Source organism: Camelus ferus, chromosome 11 (genome assembly GCF_009834535.1).
Source record: "Camelus ferus isolate YT-003-E chromosome 11, BCGSAC_Cfer_1.0, whole genome shotgun sequence".
In the NCBI taxonomy this organism is placed as follows: domain Eukaryota; kingdom Metazoa; phylum Chordata; class Mammalia; order Artiodactyla; family Camelidae; genus Camelus; species Camelus ferus.
Genome location: NC_045706.1, coordinates 57,040,579 through 57,064,382, shown reverse-complemented (window position 1 = coordinate 57,064,382; position 23,804 = coordinate 57,040,579). Strand labels below are relative to the sequence as shown.

General features: G+C 39.4%; 1 protein-coding gene across 11 annotated transcripts in view; it reads right to left on the bottom strand.

Annotated features, from left to right (window-relative positions):
* Nucleotides 1-1,046: 1,046 nt before the first annotated feature.
* The window catches only part of NRG3 (neuregulin 3), a 937,576-nt gene continuing 914,818 nt past the window's right edge, over nt 1,047-23,804 (bottom strand). For 3 of the 11 annotated variants that reach the window (XM_032491597.1, XM_032491598.1, XM_032491601.1), the window contains 4 exons: nt 21,164-21,297; nt 16,594-16,767; nt 10,721-10,792; nt 8,391-10,477 (listed from right to left, as the gene is read on the bottom strand). In XM_032491597.1, coding sequence (XP_032347488.1) covers nt 9,970-10,477; nt 10,721-10,792; nt 16,594-16,767; nt 21,164-21,297 — 888 coding nt within the window. In that variant the 3' untranslated portion in view covers nt 8,391-9,969. Of the gene's footprint in view, nt 1,765-8,390; nt 10,478-10,720; nt 10,793-16,593; nt 16,768-21,163; nt 21,298-23,804 lie in introns of those variants that run through there. The other 8 variants (XM_032491603.1, XM_032491605.1, XM_032491604.1 and 5 more) reach the window with 6 other exon arrangements.

Below are 23,804 nucleotides of genomic sequence, written 5' to 3'. Positions count from 1 at the left end.
AACAAAGGGTAAGTCTTCAAGGACTCTGGTTTAAAATCCAGCCCCTTAAAATCTGTTATCTGCGAAACCTCTGGCAAGTTTCTTAACTTCTCTGTGCCTTGGTTTCCTCATCTTTAAAAATGGGGCTCCTACTCTGATACCTCCTTCACAGGGTGGCTGTGAAAACTAAGTGAGTTAATGTATATAACGCACCGCCCAGTGCTGGGCACAGCCGCACTTCTTTATAATGTTTTGCTATTATTTTATGTCACTCCTCCCGGGTTCCAAAGCTGTTGGCAGTTTTTAAATCACCATCTTCTTTAAGGCAGTTTTTTGCGTGTCAACTGGGAGATGTGAATGTAGTCAGCTGTACAGAGCTTTCTCTTAGGGCTTATGTCTTTTTATCCAGCTGTCTACATTAGCAAACTATTATGGTTTTGATGGTCAAAATCCATCCAGGAAGTCGCTCCAAAAGACAAAATTAATCCTGTGAGAGAATCCAGTATCTGTGTCTATCTATGCACAGAAATATGCCAATGCCAGAAAACATTAATGCACAGATGCATGCGTATAATATTGCAACACTGAAATGAGTCAAAGGTAAGTAAATATTTAAAACTCAAATAATATATGATAAATATTTAAAGAGCCCTTTGAAAATATGAATGTGTTTCATCCATATAATGGCTTGTGTAACCATTAAAAATGTTATGTGTAAAAATACTTTACTGAGGAAATTATATTAGAGTCCATATGTGAAGTTAATAAAGCAGGACAAAATGCTTTAAATAGTAGATGACTCCAACTTAAAATGACATATGGCATGTATATATTTATTCAATTAAAATATGGGAAGGAATATATTCAAATATTAATAGTAGTTACCTCCTGGTAGTGATTTTTAATTTTTCTTTTAATATATTCTATGTATAAACACGTGACTTTTTAAATTAGGCATTAAAATTAAGCTTCACTAAAATGATGCCTTTCTGATCAGATCGAAACCGATGACATTTTAACTACAAAGTGATATTGATATGCAAAATAAAAAAAACACAAAATTCAAGTGATGTTAAAACTGTATATATTAGCCACTTCCAGAAGTCAATTGAGTAATGTCTAAAACAAGTTTTCAAAGTGGCCATACTAACAAGTAGAACTATGGAGACAGTAAAAACATCAGTGGTTGCTGGGGAGTTGGGGAGGAGGGAGGAATGACTAGGCAGAGAACAGAGGGGTTTTAGGGCAGTGGAAATACTCTGTATGATACCATGATGGTAAAGCCATGTCATTACACATTTATTAAAACCCATAGAATGTACAGTAATGAGAGTGAACCATGATATCAACTATGGAGGTTGGGTGATTATGATGTGTCCATGTAAGTTCTTCAGTTGTAACAAATGTACCACTCTGGTGGGGGGTGTTGATAATGGGGGAGACTATGTGTGGAGGCAAGTGGTATATGGGAAATCTCTGTACCTTCTCCTCAATTTTGCTGTGAACCTAAAACTACTCTTACAAAAAAAAGAAAAAAAACAGCAAGAAAAGTCATACTCATTGACCCAGCCATACAGTTTCTTGTAACATGTAACCAAGAAATTATTTTAAAAAGTTATTCTTAACCAATAAAGTTCACAGATCTCCTTACTAATCTTACAAAGTTTTTAGTGATAGACCTCCTCCCCCTACCAAAAAATGCACATACTAATGCACATACAAGCATTACTTACAATTCTGAGTGTGTACAGACCCTGTGATACTTGTTCATGGGTATACAGCTTCCTTCCAAAAGAAAGAAAAAAAGAATAATGCGTATTTTACTATTAATTGTGAAATTACTTACAGAAGTGAATGAATCAAAGCAATTTAAATGCCAAATACTAAGAGAATGTCTAACTAAGTCATAAAATAAGAACAAATTGGAATTTATGTAACCTTTAAATTAAATGTTTACAAAGAATGTATTACCACGGTGAGGTACGATAGACCATTTTTTTTAAGTTATAATAAAACATAGTAGGAAAATAACTTAAATATGCATATATATGGGAGATGAAAAGAAAATACATAAAGATGATACTCCTTATTATAGTCTTGGCACAGCTGAATTCATGACTGTTTATTTTCTTATTTTTCACACTTTCAGTAACATTATGTTTAAAAAGCAAAGCAAAAAAATTCATTACTTCAGTGTTTCCGTCATTGCTCATGGCACCAGGTGCCTGGCTCCTTTTCACTGTAATGTTTATTCATTTTGCTTAGCTGAAATGGATAAAATCTGCAGGACAAATTCCCTTTTTTAATGAAAAGAATGTCCCCATTTCTCAAATTCTGTGCCGTCTAGTACTGTCAGCTTTATTTAGATCCAGGGAAGACGGCAGCTCCTCATAACTATGTCGGGCATCTTAATTATTAAGATACATTTGCATCCGCCTCCATATTTGATTCAGTAGCTTCCTCTATGTTCAGCTTTAAATATGGGAGCATCCAGTGACAGGTGTCAATGGGTGTCAATGAGAAAAAAAGGATGGGTTAATAGGTAATATTTTTATAATTCTGCTTGTTTTGTTCCATCTTATTTTTCCAGACTTTTCATAAACTTTGCGTCAAATTAGAAGAAATGGCAAAGTAGAGATTTTAGTATTAATGCCAAATAGAAATTCTAAAACATTAAATATCATTATGGAAAGGAGAGTCCAGTTTATGGAGAAAAATAATGAAAAAAAAAAAAACACCTTATTATCCAAACCACTTGCCTAATGTTTCTCCACATTATTTTAGCCTTAGATTAGATTCATACTCAGTATTTTATGTGAATCCTGTAAAAATATTGTTCTTGGTTTGTATTTTTAGTCACTGTTTAAAGGATGATTGTTTTGTTTGGCTTCTTGTTTTGTTCTTTTATATGAATATATGATTTTTGTCTTTGTCTCTTAAGAAATGGAAAATATTGTTGTAAAAAACCATAATTAGAGGGTTGAAAAGTTTGTTAACAATATTAGGAAAATTCAAGGGCCCTGGGGTAGGTCTGTACGTGAGAAGATACCAGTTGAAGTTACGAACCTGATTATCACATTTGAAATCTTCCTAGTTTATCCCTCCAGTAATACACCTCAAAAGGACAAAGCTATTTTTCTCTCCAAAATCACACTGATCTCTCATTTTAGCTGAAGATTCCCTGTTTAATGAAAGAGAAGTGAGATAAGAGGACCCTGCAGTGAGACTCCAGCCTGAGGGAGTCAGAGTGTCCCGCTGCATCAAGGCTATTGAAAAGGGACAGAAGGGAGGGGGTGGTCAAGGATCCCCCCACAGATGAAAACTTAGGTGAAGTCCAGATGACTATTAAATTGACTATTAAATTCACGTTTAATTTTTAACAAGCACTATGATCTATCTCCCCAAAAACAAAGTGCAGACATAATGGAACTAAACTTTACTAGGATGTCAAGAGACATACAGCTAAGTATTAATTTCCATAGCCTTCACATCCCACAGAGTAGTGGACATGCTGCCACGTTTTCTTGGAAGAAGTAGATACATATACACTCCTTGAAACATTATTATCACAGGCACGAAAGATTGGTTTTGAGTAAATTTATTTTAAATGATAACTAAAAAATAGTCTGCTGATCATTTTGCATGTATTCTTCTCTGTGTGAGTTACATGCTATAAAATACAGCCATTGGTCAAATATATTCATTATTAAGAAGAAAGGAATTCATTTTTATTTAGAATTAATGTATACAATTGCATACCTGAAAAAATAAGAAAGAGCCAAGTAATGTCCCTCTAACTACCTTTAAAATATGTACATTGGCCACTGGAAAATATGTAGTGATTTTAAGTTGAGTTTTCCATTCTTCCATTTGTTTCCATTTGAACAAATGTATCTATCCTCCAGACTTTTATCAATAAAGGCAAAATTCAAGAGCAGGCTGTATAGAACAAACCTTAAAAGATAATCATTATGTATTCTTGCCGCATTCATTTCCTAGGAAAAACATATCTGAATCCAAGTTCTTCGTGTCGTAAGAGTTTAGGGTGTCACACACTTGGGTGATCTGTAAAGGAAACATCTGAAGAAGAGGAGTCCAACATTGAGTTTTAACACATCATGGGCACTATGCTCTGTGTGTGTGTGTGTGTGTGTGTGTGTGTGTGTGTGTGTGTGTGTGTGAGAGAGAGAGAGAGAGAGAGAGAGACAGAGACACAGGGACAGTGACAGAGAGAGAGATTAAGCCCTTACATTTAAATTTATTTCAGAAAGAAAAGTTATCAATGTAAAGTATTAACAAGGCTGTGTGAGTGGCTCACCAGACCTCTAAATACATCAAAAACAAGTGAAAAATGTGGATTTTTCCCCTCCTGTTTCAATTTTGCAAACAACTACATGGAATCCTTATAACACTAAAAACTAACACAATTTAAAGGGATGTCCTGTTTTTGATCGAAGTATTTCAACATTCTGTATTGCTTTATTGAAGACTAAGGAATGCAGACTCTGAGAGCTCGATAAAGATGAATTATGTGGAGAAGAATTCATGCTAGTCAGGATGCTCCTGGAAGAGCAAATAGATACTGATTTGTCAGAAACAGCAATTACAACCAAAATTAAATAAGTGAACGCTGCATTTTTTTTTTTGCCTATTGTGCCCCCCAGACAGGATTGTTTTCAACTATAATATAAAAGTGTCTTCAGAGAATTTATTCACTATTAATTAAAAATTTATGTTAAGAGGTTTGAGATGCAAATAATTAAAAATATTAAAATTATTAAATTTAAAAATTAAAATTTAAAAAACATTATTAAAATTAAAAAATATGAAATGCAAATAAATAAAACTATCTGTCAATAGCCTGTGTGTCCAAGGAGCATGTGTCATGGCTTCTGTGGAAGGAGAACATGTTCCAGGTCTCACACCTTCTCAGCAGGACCTTTTGCTCTGGCTTCGATAAAGGTTCACAAATTGTGATTTCTTTAAAAAAAAAAAAAAATCTACGGCAAATTCTGACCCAAAAAAATCTGGGGCAAAGTTTGATGCTCAAGCTTTGAAATTGGGTATTGCTTTGGCCATACCTGTCCTAGGTAAATTGACTTTAAAAACAATTACAAACGAGATCCTGTCTATTTCTCCACGGAATTTAAATGGAATGCTGTCAATATAAGTCTTATTCATAGATTGATATACAGATTCTAATAGTTTTTGAGTCTTAACGGCCATTAACTTTCCTGAAGGTTTATGTTACTGGATGACAAATAACCAGGTAAAGTCTGAGTTAGAATGACTGGATAACATTCCATCCAGCTTGGAAGGGAAATCAAAGATGAACCAGATGGGGTCATGGAGCTACTAGTACGTAGACATAAATTAGACGGTTTCACAAAGACGACTTCCAATATAAAGGTGTCCAACAATAAGAACTTGTTTGCTATCACACAATTAATTCTTTCATAGGCAACAGTACACGTGCAGTCAATACAGGTATTTATGACAAAAAAAGTTATCAGAGTACCAGAAGCCTGGCTACTTCTAGGTCTGGTATTTTAACACCGTCACTGGGTATCCAGCACTAACCTATAGCTTCCTTACCACCACTCTGCCTTCACCACAGCGCCTCGCCAGAGTTCTGTGGGCACGAGATGCCAAAGACACCTGTTTAGGCACCTTTGGGATTTGGCACCTTTAAATTTGTAAAAAACATATTTGAGATTATTATACACTATAGGGACAGTTATCCTATATACCCATTGTTTCATCTTCATTTATAAGAGAGAATCTAGCAGAGGTTTTTACTCCAGGGTCTTTTGAATTTTCCAACCCGAGGAGATTTCGGCTTACCTAAGAAAGAGAAAGGACTAGAAAAATGCCTGTATTAGCGAAACATCGCCAAGTTGGCTGATTTCTAAATGATTTTATTTCATTGGCATTCCATGAGGCAATCACTTTAATATTTCTCAAGGGAAGGAAAAAAATAAAGCTACCAAAACAAACACCTAAATGTAATATACATATGTATTTTATATATACATATATGCTTATATATGTATATGTGTGTGCATGTGTGTGTGTGTGTGTCTGTGTGTGTCGTCACAGTAGGAAACATATTCTAAGAGAACAATGTTGATATTAAGGAATGAATTTCTTCCTTTACCCTCACTATTTCTTTAAAAGGGAAAGAAAGAATGAAAGAGGAAGAGAGAAAGTTTATTTGAAGGCCTCATTTCCCATGACATATTGGGAGGCATTTAAAATTGAGAACAGCCCAGAGATATTGTGCTGGTCTTTCCTGGATGAAGACTGAATTCCTGCAGACTAAAGTACAAACATAGTGTAGACATGCTATCATTGAATACACTGTACTGAATCTATACAATTGAATAATAATAAAAAAGTATTCTTTATATATAAAATGTTACCTGGACACCAAAAGATCAAATAAAAACCCCACCCTCCTGCGGTGTTCCTAGGTGTACTGTATACTCATTTGGGAAATGTTTCACAGCACTTGTCTCAGGGCAATAGTTTCTGGTTTATGGGGCTGGAATCGAAGGAATCACCACCCCGCCTCGCTTGGGGAGTCGAGGTTTTCTATAGCACCATACTGCAGGATAAGTGTGAGTGACTGCTGCATACATCAGCCATATTCTGGTGGAGACCTGGTATTGAAAGGCTTAGCCACGGTCCCCAGGGGCCCCGCCCAAATTGTAGCTGTCGTCATTCAAGCCAGAAGCCAGCGGTCATTCTCTCGAAATCTGCTTGGCCCTTCTGTTCTCTTTTTGACAGGTCTGATATGGTATTATGATCAAAACAGATTAATTGTGAAGTCCTAAAAATAGCACTGTTTCTCCTCCAGAGGACCTTGCTATTACTACTTGGAAATAATGTAAATCATTGGAGATTTGATCCATCTATAAATATTTAGTCCTTAACCCATTGCAAGGTAGATATTGGACAAGAGGGGAAAACACTGAGCACTTGGTGAACATAGGAAGATCAGGAAGAACATTTCAATGCCAGCTCTCCAATAGAATTTCCACTGTTTCTCGTTAGCATAAAATTGTTCATATATTTTGAACAACAGCACTCTATATCAGTCACTGGCAAATTAGCATAACATACACTTTACAAAAAAAGACATCAGAAAATGATTGAGTGAAAAATAATGGATGACATTCGTTCTCCGGTAAACAATGAATATGCAACTTTTTACTTAATTACAAATCTCCAAATGTCTATTTACCTAATAATGACAGGGCAAATGAAGCAAAATCAAAAGAAGTGTCTTGTAGAAATAACCACTTCTCTGTAGGCACATGAGCTTGAAGGACAAGGTACCGATGGCCCCAGGTGTTGGCCACGTTAGATCAGCTTTGAAAGCCTTGATGCTCTCAGCACTTGTCAGCTGGTGCCCAAAGAGGTGCTTTTTGAGTGTGGACCCTTTTCACAGGAGGGCTTCATACTCCAAAAGGAGACAAATGATCACTGAAAATGACTGTTAATATTTGTTCTTTATGGAGGATTTCTGTCTATCAATTTGGATGTAACTGGATCTTTAAACCTAAGGAGTATGATGTCCATGCTCTTTGGAATTCACAAGGCTGGTTATAATCACATAATATACGGCTCTACTTTACAAAAATAGGGGTTGGATCAGGACTTAAGTCTGACTGACAAACTTTGATCTTCTCAGAGTAAATGATATATTAAAATAACTGCCGTGAGTCACAGAATATACAACCTCCTTACTAGATGGCTTCTGTGTGAATCCATTACATACGCACCAGGTTAACATTTTAGTGAAAAACCCAAGACAGAGTTGACTTCAACAGACTTGTGAGGACTTCCAGTGAATGATAAATGTGATAAATATCAAGATAGTAACATTAAATATGCAACTTACAGGGTTTTTATATACCTGCTAATTAAGGGGTTCTTTCTAAAACTTTCCCAAAGATAGAATATTTTTAAATGAGAATTTAGATAATCAAGACATTAAAAATTTATAATAACCCTTCAAAAATCTAACAAACAGTATTACCTCTATATTTGAAACAACGGAACTATAATGAAACAGCTAATGCATACCACAAGCCTTTTCTTAAATATTAAGTGCATTTCTACCAAAATGTTTTCAACGTTTGAGGCTTTGAGTTTCCACTAAAGTGCTGATCAGAACACAATGTTCTCTCTTTCTCTGTACGACATTATGTCTATTATCAAAGAATGTTCTCAAAGAGCAATTTACAATGGATTTTAAACAGAAACAACTTGACCTCACATAAGAATTGTATATATTCAATATTTGATTCAGAAATAGTTACATTCCGTTTCACTGGACTGTGAATCTTCCACAAGGAAATTTTAATCAAGGTTTTCCCAAACTTCAGTAAAAGAAATCTTTTACATACTTTCAAATACTGTGCCTTTTTATTTAAAACAGTGTAAACATAACAACTCAACACCACCAATAATTGGAAAAAGACTGGTTATGTGAACACTAATTTCCTTGAATGCCCCGTGAAAATAAGGGTAAATAAAACAGACAAATATTTAGGAGAAGTTTCAGTTCACCTTAGCAGTGGTAAAAATATTGCTTTATTCCAAATGAACATACAACACAATTTACTGTTCTTTTGGGGGCTTCCTGTGAACTGAATAGTCTGGGCTTTGTGATTTCAACAATTTATTCTTTCCATGTTAACCACAGAAGCCAATGTCTTGGTCCACACATAGTAGACTTGCTACAAAATAAGTAAGAATGAGGATGATGAGAAAGCAAAGGGTAGCTCTCAATTTGATCACTGGCCTGTGTAAATAATTTAAGTACGCATGATTCAAACTAAGCACACATCCCCAGCTCGCCTTGTGATACTGATATCGTTAATGAGCCAAGAATTAGTTGTTCCTCTCAAAAAGGTTCACGTCAGAAAATGGTCTAGACATTGTCAACAGGTTTATAGGACCCCGCCATGCAAGTGATCTTGATTTACTAACCGAACTTTATACTTTATGGAAAAATTTAAAGTGAACAGATCTAAGAGGGAAATTTGCCTTTTTTTTTTCTGAATCTTAGATTCCCTGATGTTTCAGAACAAATTTAAGCAAGCTTAATATGCACACACATGCACACACATACACACGAGGAACACACGTGCATACAGCATACCAGTGCTCCAGTGAGCAGTCCCATACAGGTGTACACACACACACACACACACACACAGAGGCACACACATACACACTGAGAAATGCTCTTTTGGAGCCCTAAATGATCTCAAAGGAAAACATTTCTATTAGCATGATTTTTGTGACACGACATTGTGATGTTTTTGTCTCTTTTTCTGTAATAATTTTGTACCTCCCTCTGAGATCCTGCGCCTTCAAATTTCAGAGGAAGCTGGCCCGTAAGAGTAGCTAAGATTGCCTCGTGACTCCCTCTGTCTCCTGTCCCTTTCCTTTCAGAGTCTTTGTGCCTTTCTGCGAAAAGTAAGTACAAAACACGATGTTTGTCGACATGACATAACCTGTGATGAGGCTGTCAAATGAATAGAAATTTAGGGGTTGGGCTTGGCAAGCCAAATGGCCAGGGCCTCCTGCTCACTGGTGCATCTGCCCTCGGGGTACAACTCGTCTCTTTGAAACCGGGAGCCCACCAGTGCTTTTTTACGAGGACACTGGCGCTATGGGGCTGAGGGTCTGAACTGCCCACGTCTACCGAGAGCCAAAGAGGACGGTGTTGGGACTAACCAAAATGGTATTCAGAATTCTACCCCAAAGCTTTAGTTGTAAGCTTTATCCCTCCTGAAACATTTCTTTCCCTTTAAAAAAATATTTTGTTAAAAAACACTATGATATGAGGGCGATAGACTATTTGGTTTCTTCTAAGTAGATGCTCTTAAATTAATGCATATAAATAATTTGTATTTAATCTCCTCTCTTTCCTGTTGAGCAAAGCATAGAATGCACAGGTTCCTACATGTCAAGTCACTTGGTCAACGCAGGGTCTCTCTGTATTTCATCTCTTAAGACAAATTGTGCCTCTCGTTCTGATTTGGCCGTGGGACTCAGGGGGAGAAAGGCTGTGTTTTCACTCACACTGTCCTCGGTTTCTACGCTGGCCAGTTCGTAGTCTTCTGACCGCCTGGCATCAGTCAGAATTCGGATCTGCTCCTGGACAGTTTCGAGCAAGATTTTCACCTCTTGTTGTTCTGCTATAAGACAATCGCTGACTGGAATACTCACGTTGACAATATCAGCAGAGTAGGAGTTTTTGCACCATTTGATGCTTTTGACTTCAGAAATCCCTGGCATTTGCATGCAGGTTTCCTCTAGACCCACTGAAGGGATGATGGGCACGGAACTGGCCCTTGGGGATGAATATCCCATCAGGTCCTTTTGCTCCAAGCTATTAAAATAGGAGTTTGTCTCTCTTGAAGGCAGTTGCATATTTATTGATGCATTTTGTGGGGCTGTTAAACCACTGGATGAATACCTGGAAAAGAAACCCAGCGTTACACAACTCTGCTCTCTGCGCACTTCTCTGGAGCAATACTCAGTCAACAAAGCCCTTTCCACATGCACCATCTCACTGAATTCTCACAGCAACCCCATGAGACGGATACTATGTTCCCAGTTAAACAGAGAAGTAAACTGAAGCTCAGATAGGTGAAGTGACTTGCCCAAGGTCACACAGAAAGTAAGTGACAGACTGAGACTCAAACCCAGATCTTCTTACTTTAAGTCCACGGATCTTTCAACACACCACAGCTGTATAGGCAGGTGGGGTGTAGTCCTCCTGACCTCTATCCTAGAATACAAAGTAAATGGGGATTGAGCAGGTAAGTGTGGCCTTTCCAGTCGTGACAAACAGGAAACCCATAAGGCATCACTCCACTCCATCCACCTGACCACCCTCTCAGCCCTGCTTCAGTCCAGTAGACTCCTTGTGGCCACCCTGGGCGGAGGCCGTCGGGAAGCCCAATATTAAGCATCCGGGGACTACAGTTCTGAGTCCCTCTGCTTTAGCCTTACTCTAGGGGGACCGAACCCAGTTTCCTACGGCCCTGTGCTCTGTAGGCGCTGCCTCACTGCTGGTTTGCTGAGCCTAAGAACATGAGAATGAGACGCGTGCATTTCCTCCATCTGCCCAAGGACGAACAGGAAGTGAGCGCCACAGGGCCTCTACCAACCTAGTAACTTTCCTCACGTGGTTTCTGGAGCCAAGTGAGGTAGTTCATGGGTGCATGGCGATGGCCTGTCGTGAATGCCAGCGTGTCATTCCAAGTCGTCTGAATATGCCAGAATCTGGCTGGCCCCATCCTTGCCTGCCCAGACCTAGTGGATTTTCCACTACCTTCCTGGCACTTTCAAGGGATATCAGGCAGGGATATCATAGATTCACAGAAATGTAGTCTGGGGACTTGAACAATAATATTTGTTCTGTTTCTCAGTAATATTTCCTTACTTCTAACCTTACATGTTAAAATTTAAGCATAATCTAAACATACTCCTCCTCTATATCATAAATCTCATTCCCTGTGTCTTACATTATAATGGAAATAAAATTCATGTTTATACACGAAAAGAATAATTGCGATGACATGTGTTGCATACTGAATAAAAGCCTTTATTGTAAATGCATGATGGGAGCAATTTAGAGGTCTGTCTTCCCGCCAGACAGTGAGAAAAGATGAGAAAACAAATGGAGGTGTCTTTGTAGCACCACCCTCTCTTACTGCGCCTAGGACAGAGCTGGTAATCAATAAATTGTGATGCAATGGACCCATGACTACATGAACAGATCTTCAGGGTAAGCACTCCCTTTATATCCCAGTTCACATAATAACAAGAGCTCACATTTTCACTGAGCTTTCAAAACGCACTTTCACCCCTAATGACCTCATTGATTTAAAAAAAAAAAAAAACACTGTGTGGTTTTTTTTTATTATTATTATCACCACATGATGGATGAATAAACTGGACTAAGGGGTACCCAAATGACTTGCCCCAAATTATACCCTTGGTAAGCAGCAGAGGAAGACGTTAAACCCATGTTGTCTTATTTTAATTATTACTATCAAAGCCAGGAATGAGTGGGCATCTCAAGGTGCACCTCAGCCTTTCGGGAGGATGTATCATCTTTACCTGTGCAAATTGTGTAGCCACGTACAAGGGAATTCCCTTGGGGAATCTTAGTCCTTTCTCTATAGTGCTGTATGACTGAAAATCTGAACCTGAAGGTTCTGATCACTGAATCCATTTCAACAAGAAGGAAGGGGGCACATTTCAGGCTTTTGTGTTCTTTCCTTAGCACCATTCACGTGCGTGGAGATGGAGAATGTCTGCTATCAGAGTCACCAGTGGCACAGAGCCAAGAAATAGAATGAGGACAAGATCGTGTTTCACATGGATATCATCAAAGTGTACAAGTGGGTAGACTCTAACAGGTTGAAATGTCATGGGGATAGGTGTCAATTCTTAATACCTGACTCTAAACATTATTTGTAAAAAAATGTTGGATAAAGGTATAAATATCTTAAGAGGGTTTAGTCAGCTGAAGCTTCAACAAGTCAGCAATGTCATGACTGACAAGTAATCAAAGGCAATTGGCGCCAAACTTGGAGCAGTCTTCTGATACGTCTAAGTGCTGGGTGAAGGACTTAGATGAGAAAAAAGCACTGCAGTGGACTTGTGCGCCACTGCCACAAGCCAGGCGTGGGTCCCACGCTGGCGATGACTGAAACCTAAAAGGCCGCCGCACCGTGAAGATGCTCTTTCAACAATGAGAACCCTCCAAAAATGGGATTTTGTTTTGGAGCAGCATGATTTCAAGTCCCAGTGCCATTACATGCTCTGGAATCTTAAACACACAGCAGCCTCACCTTAATCTCCTCATCCATTAAAACCATCAGGTAGTAATACTGACCTGTGGGGGCTGCTCTGAGGACAAATTGAAATAACGCCTCAGACGTACACTGGTGGTCTGTCCTTCCTTCCTAGAGTTGCCGTGAGTGTCTGATCACTGGTCTTTGAGAAGAAGGTGACACTACTCTCCAGAAGTTTATGTGAGAGCTAAATTTCTAGATGTGATTCTAGATTAGAAGATACTCAGAGTTCTGCATCCCTTCAGAGCCAACTACTCTTTCACACATTTGATTCATGGGCTTGTCACTCATTGGCTGTAAAATACCAGTTCGGACCATTGGACCATGCTTCCTCCGATCCCTCAACAAAGTATCCACAAGTGCATTTCCTCTGTCACTCTGTGAGTCAAAGCATCCTTTTAAAGATGAAAGATTTCAACAGTCATTTGGTTTGATTCCCAGGAATTCAGGGGTCAGGTGAAGAAATCTGTGTTTCCCCAGGGGACTCCAGGATCAGTTCTTGGTGCGTATGGCATTAGAATGAACTGATTAAATGGAAGGAATCCACTCTGCTATCTTTAGCGTGCTCTTCTATAAACTTCCTGAAGATAGCTGAATGTAAGTTGGTGAAGTTGCTATTTAAGTGAGGTAGACAGTCAGTATATTTCAGATCCCTTCTATTGTACAGGTAGCGATCTAACTTTTGTGATCCCATCTCTTTCTGTCTAGCATATGAATCCGTTTGTTTGATTTGCCTGACATAACGCAGTTCAAAGCTCTGTGAGCCACCACCATGGTTGTCACCAATCCACTGATCAGGGGGAAAGCTCTTGAAGAAGCTCCTTTCCACCTGACTCCTTCCTCAGGCTTCGCTGAGTCAGGCGCTGGGTTCAAGCTGGGCTGAAGCTAGTGCCAAGGAGAGACATCACATATACTTGGAGTCTAACCAGCAGACAACACCCACATGCTTGAGAAACAAGCAACAGCTGACTGATGGCTCTTGCAGATTCATCCACTCTCCCTCCAGGCGAGGGCCAGCTTTGAAGAGGGACTTTAGCTGTGAAATTCTATTACTAATCCCATTTCCAGTCTGGAGAGACGGTCAGTCCCCCAGGAGTGGAAAATAGCTGTTCTGGAGGACTGACGAGGAGATTGCTCTTTGAGATTCATTGTGCTGAGCATGCAGTGACTTAGCCTTCGAGTCCTCACTTATCAACATTGGGTGCGTATCACGCACAGGAAAGGGCACGTGGGCCAGCCAACTGGAGAGAATGTTCCAAACCCAGTGATGATTGAACCAAAACAAACCACCACCATGCAGACAGTAAGTGTAAGTCTCCCAGGAGTTCAAAAACAAAGCAGTGCCTGAACATGCAATGGGAATCTCTGAGACCCTGAAGATTCCTGTAGGTACAGCTCAAGACTGTGCCTGGAGCAGGCTCAGAGCATCCTTACACCGGTACCTATGTAACCATGGCCATAAGTGTCCGACCGACAGAAAGACAGCGTGGGCAGGGTTCTCTCCCCACTCACAAAATCTCTGAACTTGATTTCACCTCACTCATTCTCACTCTAACATTCACCGCTGGGGGGGGTATATATATATATATATATATATACACACCCCTAAGTAATGGACATTATTAGTGATTTAAAAAGAAAGTCATTATGAAACATGATTCATTATAGGCTAAATACGAGCCTCGTTTTCCAGATATAAGGCAAAGAGAAACGCAAACTGCTTCTTGACTTGGGTTAGACATTTAGGACAACTGAGCTGTATACAGAATGTGCAAATCTCACCCCAGATCTGGACCAAATATATTTTACAGTCCATTTGGAATTGCTTCAAAATTACAAAACCCAGACACAGGCTATTTATTTCTTATCTTCTAGTCTTCCTACAGGAATCTGTTACTGAGCTTTGTTAGACATACATATGTCTTGCTCAGAAGAAAAGCAAAGGTAAAAAGTCTGGGATGGACTTCGAACTTGCTTTGGCTTTCCACGGGCTACAGACAGGGTGGACAAATCACCCAGACCAAAGCAGAATAGAAGTCTGGCCTGGCTCAGTCAGAGAGACAAAAACTACACGCAGCAAGAACCTGGCTTGAGTGAGAGGATGGGTTTCTGGAATAAACCTTGATCGCACTGCTCTTGAAGTCAGTAATAATACCATAATAATCCCTCCATCGGGTACCAGCTCTTGACACGTAGGATTTCTTTTTAATCTGCCCAACAGCCCTCAGGAAAGCTGATACACTACTGTTCAATTTATAGACAAGCAACCTTCAGCTCAGATGATAAAACTGTCTCAAATTCATATAAGGAGCAAGGGGCAAAGGGGAGATTTGAACTTTGGTCAGTTTCAGTAAAGGCTGCCATGTTTGGTCGAGCAGTTTCTGTCAGTTAGGTGAGTGGTGGTGGACATTCATTCTACAGTCCACTCCCCATGCCCTGAGCCCTGCGAGGGTCTTGCCCACTCAGAGGAAGGGACACTTTTTGCACCGCAAGGATGAGCAGCGGCCGCGGAGTCCAAAGCCCATCTCTCCATCCCTGCCTCGGGAATGAAGCTGGAGATCTGAGTTCAGCTAGTTGTGCTTTGACAATATGCTGTCAGTGTTGACTGAGACACGTTCAAGAATGCTCGATGGAGCAGATGTGATGTTATGTTACAAGGTACTGTTTCTGGTGTTGTCCACAATAGTGATTAGAGAATTAAGTACTTTTTTCGAAACATAAGGGTGAAGGAGCACATCAGTCCTCCTAAGATAGCTCTGGGTTTTTTCTAATGAAAGAAACGTTTCTAGTAATTTTAGCAACTGTATAATAACATAGTGTCTAGATATCTATACACTTAACTTTCTTCCTAGTGTTATATTTCCTTCCCAGCTAATATTTCCCTAATATCTATTCCCACTGTATCTATTCTTTAAAGTTAGTTTTTTTTTTTCTTTTCCTTAATATACTATAGGGTAGTTAGGGGTGCCTAATACATAGACAGGGACAAAGTCGATGAGGGAAGCATCTATTGTGCAGGAAATTCACTGGTCAGGATACCATGTTAAAAGTTCAGCATGTGATTAGACTGTGATTTTCTGTTCATACCTTCCTCTGTTCAGATAACAAGACAGAATTAGCAATAAGAATATGGATAGAAGAGAGTCCTCAAGAGAAAGGGCCAATTCTAGTTTGCTAACCTATGATTTTTTTTTTTTACATTCAATATCTTGTAATAACCGTTAATGAAAAAGAATATGGAAAGGAATATATGTATATATATGCATGACTGGGACATTATGCTGTACACCAGAAACTGACACACTGTAACTGACTATATCAATGTAATTGATACAATATTAATAATTAATAATATTAATAATAATATGCCCCAATTTTTAAAAATTGAAGTATAATCAGTAACTGTTGTTTTTCTACCAGACCCTGGCTTTTGCTTTTTATTATCAGGAAAGCTGCCTATAGATTATTTTCTGTTAACTACAAATGGAAGTCATGAGCGTCATAATTCCTGACTTATCTTGTGGCTTCTTATGAACAAATAAAGACTCTAGTCAGTTAAAAAATAATAATAAAGTTAGTTTAGCTTTTGTGAAACAAAGATGGAAGCAAGCATAAATAGCCAATTAAGGATGAAATTATGAATAAAACCCCAAGGAACATAACTCAGCTTAAAGCTCTAGCATCCATGACACCCTCCCTAAATTCCATTGCTTTTAAGACCTACCCTTGGCAAGGTATCGTATCCTGGTCTGGGATCCTTGATTCTTCAAGCTGCTGATACGCTGGTCCCACAATTCCACCCAGCCTACTTCGGGGCGAGGGGGGTGTCCTTCTGAAGGCATTTCTGTGGAGCATACCACTGCGTTGCCCTGGGCTGCAGCAAGAGGAGAGACTCCTGCTGGGGGGAGGAAAGCCAACAAACAATGGTCAGAGCAATAAGCTCGCACGTGGCTGCTCAAAATTTTCAAACACTGCATTTGCCGCACCCTCCACCCACCCCTCCAACCAAGATCCTCGAAGTTCTAGGTCAGGCTCCATCCATGCCTGTAAGATATCTGCTAGGGGGCATCAAAAGTTGCTGACTGCATTTTCTCTTTGGAGAGACTGAGAAAAAGAGAAGTTCCAATTCTTGTGTTTCTGGCTTCCCAGTTTGGAGCACAATGGACTTAAAATAATGGCCGCTTTGCAGCCGAAGATAAGAGGTGCGCTTTAGGAATTCTCCAGCTCCCGATTCCCAGCCTCCCTTGTTATCCAAGCTATGGTAGTGTCTCTCTAATAGAAATGAAAACAGCCTTGTTATTAAGCACTGACAAGAACGAAACACAAGAAGCCCTGAAGGGATGTACAGGGGAAAATTCACTTTTATTAGTGGTAGAATAAACAAACCTTATTTGAGGTGCCATTCTCTCCTTAATACATATGTTACTTTCCCCAGTTCACTATCGCAAAAGTTTCCGAAATCCTGAGACCCTAAATGATTTTTCTTTTGAGGTTCTTTTTAGTAAACATCTGATCATATATCTCACTTGACTCATACCTCCAAATACCCAAATACGTTATCAGATGCCATCAAAGGGCAAAAAGCATAAATGGGATGCACCTTAGGTCAGATCCCTACTTGGAGCATGTTCAACAAAGAACTAGACTCTTTACAGAAGTCAGATGCTAATTTGACACATTTCCTACCCCATGTCCATGCTTCTCTCCACCCCACTGAATTCACATGCGGGGTGGAGTACCTAGCACATTCACGTGGAGTACCACGTGAACGGTAAGGAGAACTTTGTTCCTGTGTGGACATGCCATGAGATACCAATAAGCAAACTCAGAAATTTTGTGTTGCATTCTCACTTAGCTCTGAAAATATCAATAAAACCATATGAAGAGTAAAATCATTCCAAAATTTCAATAAATTATCAAAGGAACCAGTTCCCCAAACAAATCTTACCCATATTACTATAATACTTGGCATTCTGTAACTTTCCCTTCACCAATATTACTATTATTTCCACTTAATAAATACAAAATAAAATGTCTCAAATACTGTTTAAGGTCGTGATTCAAGAATCTGACATTTGAGTGCTGGCAGCCACCTTCCTGGTTTTGGCAAGGTGACTCATAAGGCTTGATATTCCTCAAGCCTAGCATTAACTTCCTGAGTGTCTGCAAACTCCAGATCACACCTGGCAACATTATTACAACTTCTTTCTTCATCATAACATTTCTAATGTGTTGAGTCCTAAAATGCCTAATGACAAGGGACCTCTAGTTAGGTCACTAAGCCAACAAATTTAAGGAGCTCTATAATGGCTCATTGGCTTTCCTCCCTTCCAGCTTCTGTCTTTACCATCCAGGGGCAACTGTGGAGTCCTCAGGGTACTCAGGCTTGGATGCTAGAATTAGCTGCATCAGAGCATGTATCTCAGGTCTGTATGTTGCCAGCAGCATGATGCTTCTATCAGTCACAGTCCCGGAGGAAAATAGACAGCACTCTAAACTGGGTCATTTGGGAAGATTTTGATATTTACAAAAGTGTCTTCAGTGCTTGAGTCAAAAAAAAAAAAAAAAAATACAGGATGCTACTGTACCTCAGGGCTGGTAACAGTGGGAAGCTGCTACCACCCCTGTGACTGAAGGGACAAGGGGAAAGAGCAGCTACCTGAATGAACAGAGAAGTGGGCTGTATGAAGAGGACCACCTGGCAGGTGCTGTGGCCCCGGGAAGAGGGACCTAGCTGAGGCAATCAGGCAGGGAGGGAGGGGGCAGCCATGCTAGGACCTCACTGTCTCCCGCCCTTCCATCGCTTGCCAGTGCCTCACAATGAACCAACAGAAGCCCAAGGACAAAGGAGCCTGCTGCCCCCTTGGTGCACAGGGCAAGGCAGGAAAGGGTAAATACAGCCTAGACATGGGTGGAAGAGATGCAAGATAAAGGCATTAGCCTCACGCTTAGGTGTTTTCATAGGATTGCTATAGTGGTATTAAAGGAGATAAAGTATGTAAAGTGTCTAACAGGGAGCCTGGCACATAGTAGGTGCTCAACACAGTAAGTTCCTGATTCCTCTGCCACAGCTGACCACTCAGGCTTGTACTAATCACTGAAAACCCTGGACTTACTTCACCTTCAAAAACCTACCTATCTGCTGTCTATAAATGAGTTACGTTGCCAAAATATAATGCAGTAAGTGGGACATGACATAATAGATTTCTTCTTAAAAAAGGAAGGTGTTTTTTTTGGACTAAACATGAGAAATAATGGCTTTGAATTAATGGCTTTGTTTCATAAATGAATTATCCAAATTAGTCATCTTTGTAGTGCACAAAAAGAAGTTAATTATTCATAGCTAGCCCAAACAAGCAAGCCTACCGGGATTTCCCAGTGACTCATCTTAAAGAGCAGTTCTATGGCTATTGATCAGTCAGCCCTTCGAGCGCTCTCACCCAGTGGCATTCAGGAAGTTATGGGGCGGGATGTACAAGTCAGTAACCAGGTTATCAATCACGGAAACGTTTAAGTCTCCTGCATGTTCTACAAAACAAAAGCTATGATAATATGAACTATAATTTACAAAGTTCTAAAAGCACTTTATAAATCAACCCTTGCCCATCAGGACCCAACGTATACTGCAATGTCATTGAACCAAACATAAAAGGAGGCCTCTTCGAGACGTCCTTTATTTAATCTGTGAGCAATTCCTAGAAACCCAGAGCAGAAGCCAAATTTAGGAGGAAGAACTGCAATAGACAAAAGTAGAGGTCAAATATTTGCACCTCAAATACATTAGAAGCTGTAATTCTGTATTATATCCACTTTAAAACATGTGTGGCATAATATACTACTAAATAGTATCCTTAAGTATTTTACTTGACCGGATGGAATACCACTTTTATATGTGTTATAATCAGCAGAGGAAAATACTGTTTCGGAAAAAAATACCCATCTTCCAAAAGGGTGATAATTTTGAACTAATTTTTTGTAAATTTCAGAACTTCCATTAGGTCCAATGAACTGAAATGCTCTTTTCACAGGGAAATATTTGTAAATGTCTCAGTTGATATAAACCAAAAATTGGAGTTCATAACAAAACTAATTATCCACTAGCCAAACGTATTTTATCCTGTGTCGAAAATATTTAAACTGTTGTTTTTTTTTTTTTTTTTTGTCTTAAACTGAGCAAACCCTTAGTATCTCAGTCTCTACTCTTGTAGAGTAAGAATGAGCATCACCATCAAGTACCGAGGATTACTATCCAGAGTGATGGAAAACCTCATAGTGAAGGTGGCCAGCATCAAGAAAATCTTTCCTGGGGACTCACTGAGAGGTGCGGGAGAAAGTAGTTTCTTTGAATAATGCGTACTTCCGTCACGGTGGTTTTCAAAATGTTGCCTGGATATAGGAAAACCCAGGGTCAACAACATTTATCTTTCATTGAGGGGAACAACTGCTATTTTTTACCTTTTCCATTTAAAAAGTTTTTAATATTCTCTCATAATTAAGAATTTTTAAAATACTGTCCTCTTTATGGAGGAAAGGAAGCTTACAGCTTTGGATAACTGTCACCAAGACTGAGGACAGACTTTTGGATGCACAGAAATATAATGCCTGTTCTAGCAAGTCACACTTTGGCACTTTTGAGCACAGGCTTTCCAGCTTTGGAATTTCAGATTCCTTCCGTATAAAATGCAACATGTGATCAGAAGCCCCAGAGAGATTGCTCAGCCTCAGAATGCCATGACATTTATAACTTTTATGAGATTTCTTTATTTGTGGCTTTCTCCCCCAAAGAGTCCATTTTTATGGTTTGCTCGTTAAAAAAATTTAAAAGTGCCACTCCACTGATGATGAAAGATCTTATAAACCCGAGGAGAAGATCTGCCAGGCTCTGTCCCTCCCGGAAAGTTTTCCTTGTGTGAGAACCCTGTTGGAAGACCTGGAGAGTGTCACGTCAACTGCCTCGGGAAGAATTAGCCATTAAATTTGCAGATGGTGATAAAGCAAACTAGGAAAAATCACGTTTTCAGTAGTTTTTCAGAATGCTATTGTTTCATTCACCGGTCTGTGTCTGCAGCCTTGGTGGGTGATGTTAATAGTTCCTTTGGGCTTCTTATAGGGGCATTGCTGCCTGCTGGTATCTTGGGTTCACCTGCTGTGAGCTGCTTGAGCTTCCACTCCAAGAGGGACTACAGGAGAAACAGGAACAACCATCTCTCCTGAATAACGCTGCCGCTCCTTGGCACGTGTCGTCTGGTGTCACACGTAGTGTCACTGCGCCCATGCCCACCATGATTAGCTACCTGTACCTGTGGTGTCTGACAGTCTGGCTTCCTCTGTCGGGAGAAGGGACCTCTGGGAATGACTGGGGGCCGGTAAAACTTGACTCCATCATTTTCTCCAGTGCCATCACAGGATGCCTTTCCGCCTTTGAATACTGTGGAAATCACATGCACAGAGATGAGCTGGAGGATAAGTTATGAGAGAAGGGCCTCTGACACTACAGCTGGGTATCAAAAAGTTACTAGAACTTACCAGCACCTTTTCCACTGGACACCTGATCAGGAGGATGATAAAGATATCATTTTCATCCCATTTCTCACACACTGAGTATGCTCTCCCCTTTGCCCCCCAAACTCTTTGTGATCAGATAAGGTCCATTCAACAGGGTTCTTCACTTTGATCTTTTCATTTCAGTCTTTACCTATGGCATGCTATGCCTGACAGCCAAAATCATGAGTTTTTTTTTTTTAACTGAAGTATAGTTGATATATAATATCATATAAGTTGACACAAATATTTTTTATTCAATGCTTATTTTACCAAAAAAAAAAAAAAAACAGGAAGAATTAGTAGCTGGACAACTAACAATAGGGATTCAATAAATGAACTTCACATCGTCAGAATTACGGAAGACTTCGACTTCGAGTATCTGCCCACCACTCTCCACTGTTCCCCTCTTTCAGCCTGTTACCAGGTGATTACCACGTCGCAGAAGAGAAGTGTGTGAACAATTTATTCCTCATAGTTATTAACCCTTGGTTTCTCCATTGACCACGAGACAACACGAAGCACAGGAGCCCAAAGAAAACCATACAGTGATGACATATTAAGAAAACTTTGCCCCAAGGGAACTGGCACCTGGCAACTCAATCAGGCAGCATTTGTCAAGTTTAACACGCCCTGGACACTTGGCACTCAATCAAGCAGCAAGGGGTAGGAGGTTTCGCTTCTAGAATCTCCAATAAAGACTATGCCGAGAAATGACGTTTTTTGAATGCTAAGCAAACCAGAGAGATTTCGAAGTCTGGATATTTCACGTGCAACACATGAACAAGAATGTCACAGAAAAATAAAGACAGATATGCAAAATACATATGAGACGGTGTATAACTGCACTCATTATAAGGAGATATGAGGATCAGAATAGAGAAAATTAAATTATAAGAGTATCTAATAAAGGCGAAGATTCAAGAGACAGAGTGGGTGCTAATTTGTTGGGGTACAAATTGGCAATATGTTCCAAAATGTTAAATATACATACTCTTTGCTCCAGAATAGTACTTCTAGGGATTTCCATCATTAATTGTAAAACTTCACAATGACATAATCACCAGAGTATGTCACTCGTATCATTTCTAATAACAAAGCAGAAAACAAACATAAAAGAGAAGCACTTGGAAACAACAGAAATGACCACAAATGAATATTTACAGCCATTGAAATCAAGGTATAAAAAAGTATGCATAATATGAATCCCCTTGTACAAATAAGGAAAATGCAGTAAATAGATTTATATATATATATATTTATATATATATAAAATAAGTGTGTGTATGTGTGTATCTGCAAATATATTTAGCTTTGTGTGTGTATGTATGTATAGATTTTGTATGTAATTTATATGTAAATAGGTATATTTTTCTGTGTGCATGTGTTTGCATGTGTTTGTGTGTGTGTATGTTTCCTGTGCAACCACACAGGATGCAGATGGAAGAAAGAGTAAAGTATTAACTAGATGTTATCCTTGGGGAAAAAGTGTATCAGTGGGTATGCGCTTTGGAGAGTAGGAAAATCGTCAAGGTTATGTAACCTTTAAGTTAAAAATCTCTAACTCAACATTTTCTTTTTAAGTATTTTCAAAATGAACCACATAGTGTTAGTAATGACCACATTTTGAATCAGAATAAGAATTCTACAAAATGGACTTAACAGAAGCCATTTAGACTTCTTGCAACATAGAGTGAACTGACATGGAACAAGAGGACGATATGGAGGTAACTGGGGAAAGGCAGTTGTTCTTAACAACCCCAAATTACAAGATCCAAAAAGTGATGGAAATAACCTTCATGTGTACCTCTTTGTTGACCAGTTAACGTTGACCAGTTAACGTTGACCAGTTAATGTTGTTTATCACAAACCATCCATGGAAAAAGTGAATTGAATCAATATGGGGTTGAAATGTAACAAACATCCTGAATTTCTGTCTGACTTCCAGGTTCTATAAAAGACCTACTAGGGTCCCCCCTTCCCAACTTCTAATAAACTGCTTTTGAAGACAGACTCGGCGTGGCTGGAACGCTCAGCTATAGACACAGGTGAGACGAGAGACAGCTGTGGCAAACTGGAGGGGGTTATTCCGCTCTGCTCCTGCAGAGGGCGCTCGGTGGGCAACATAAGCCCAGTGTCTCCAGAGCACCCAGATTTCCTAGAGAAATCGCTGAATCATTAAAAAAAATCAACATCCCATTCATTTTTCTAAAACAATGTATGTCCAAAAGCCTACTGTTTTGGACTGTTTTGGACTGTTAGTTCAGAGACTCTGCTTTGAATGAGACTTTTGATCATGAGAGCTAAAGGGCCTTGTTCAAAATCTGGGATAAAAATCTTGAACAGAATCAGCCTCTTACTTGTTCTGCTTATTTGCAGCTTTCATAGTAGACA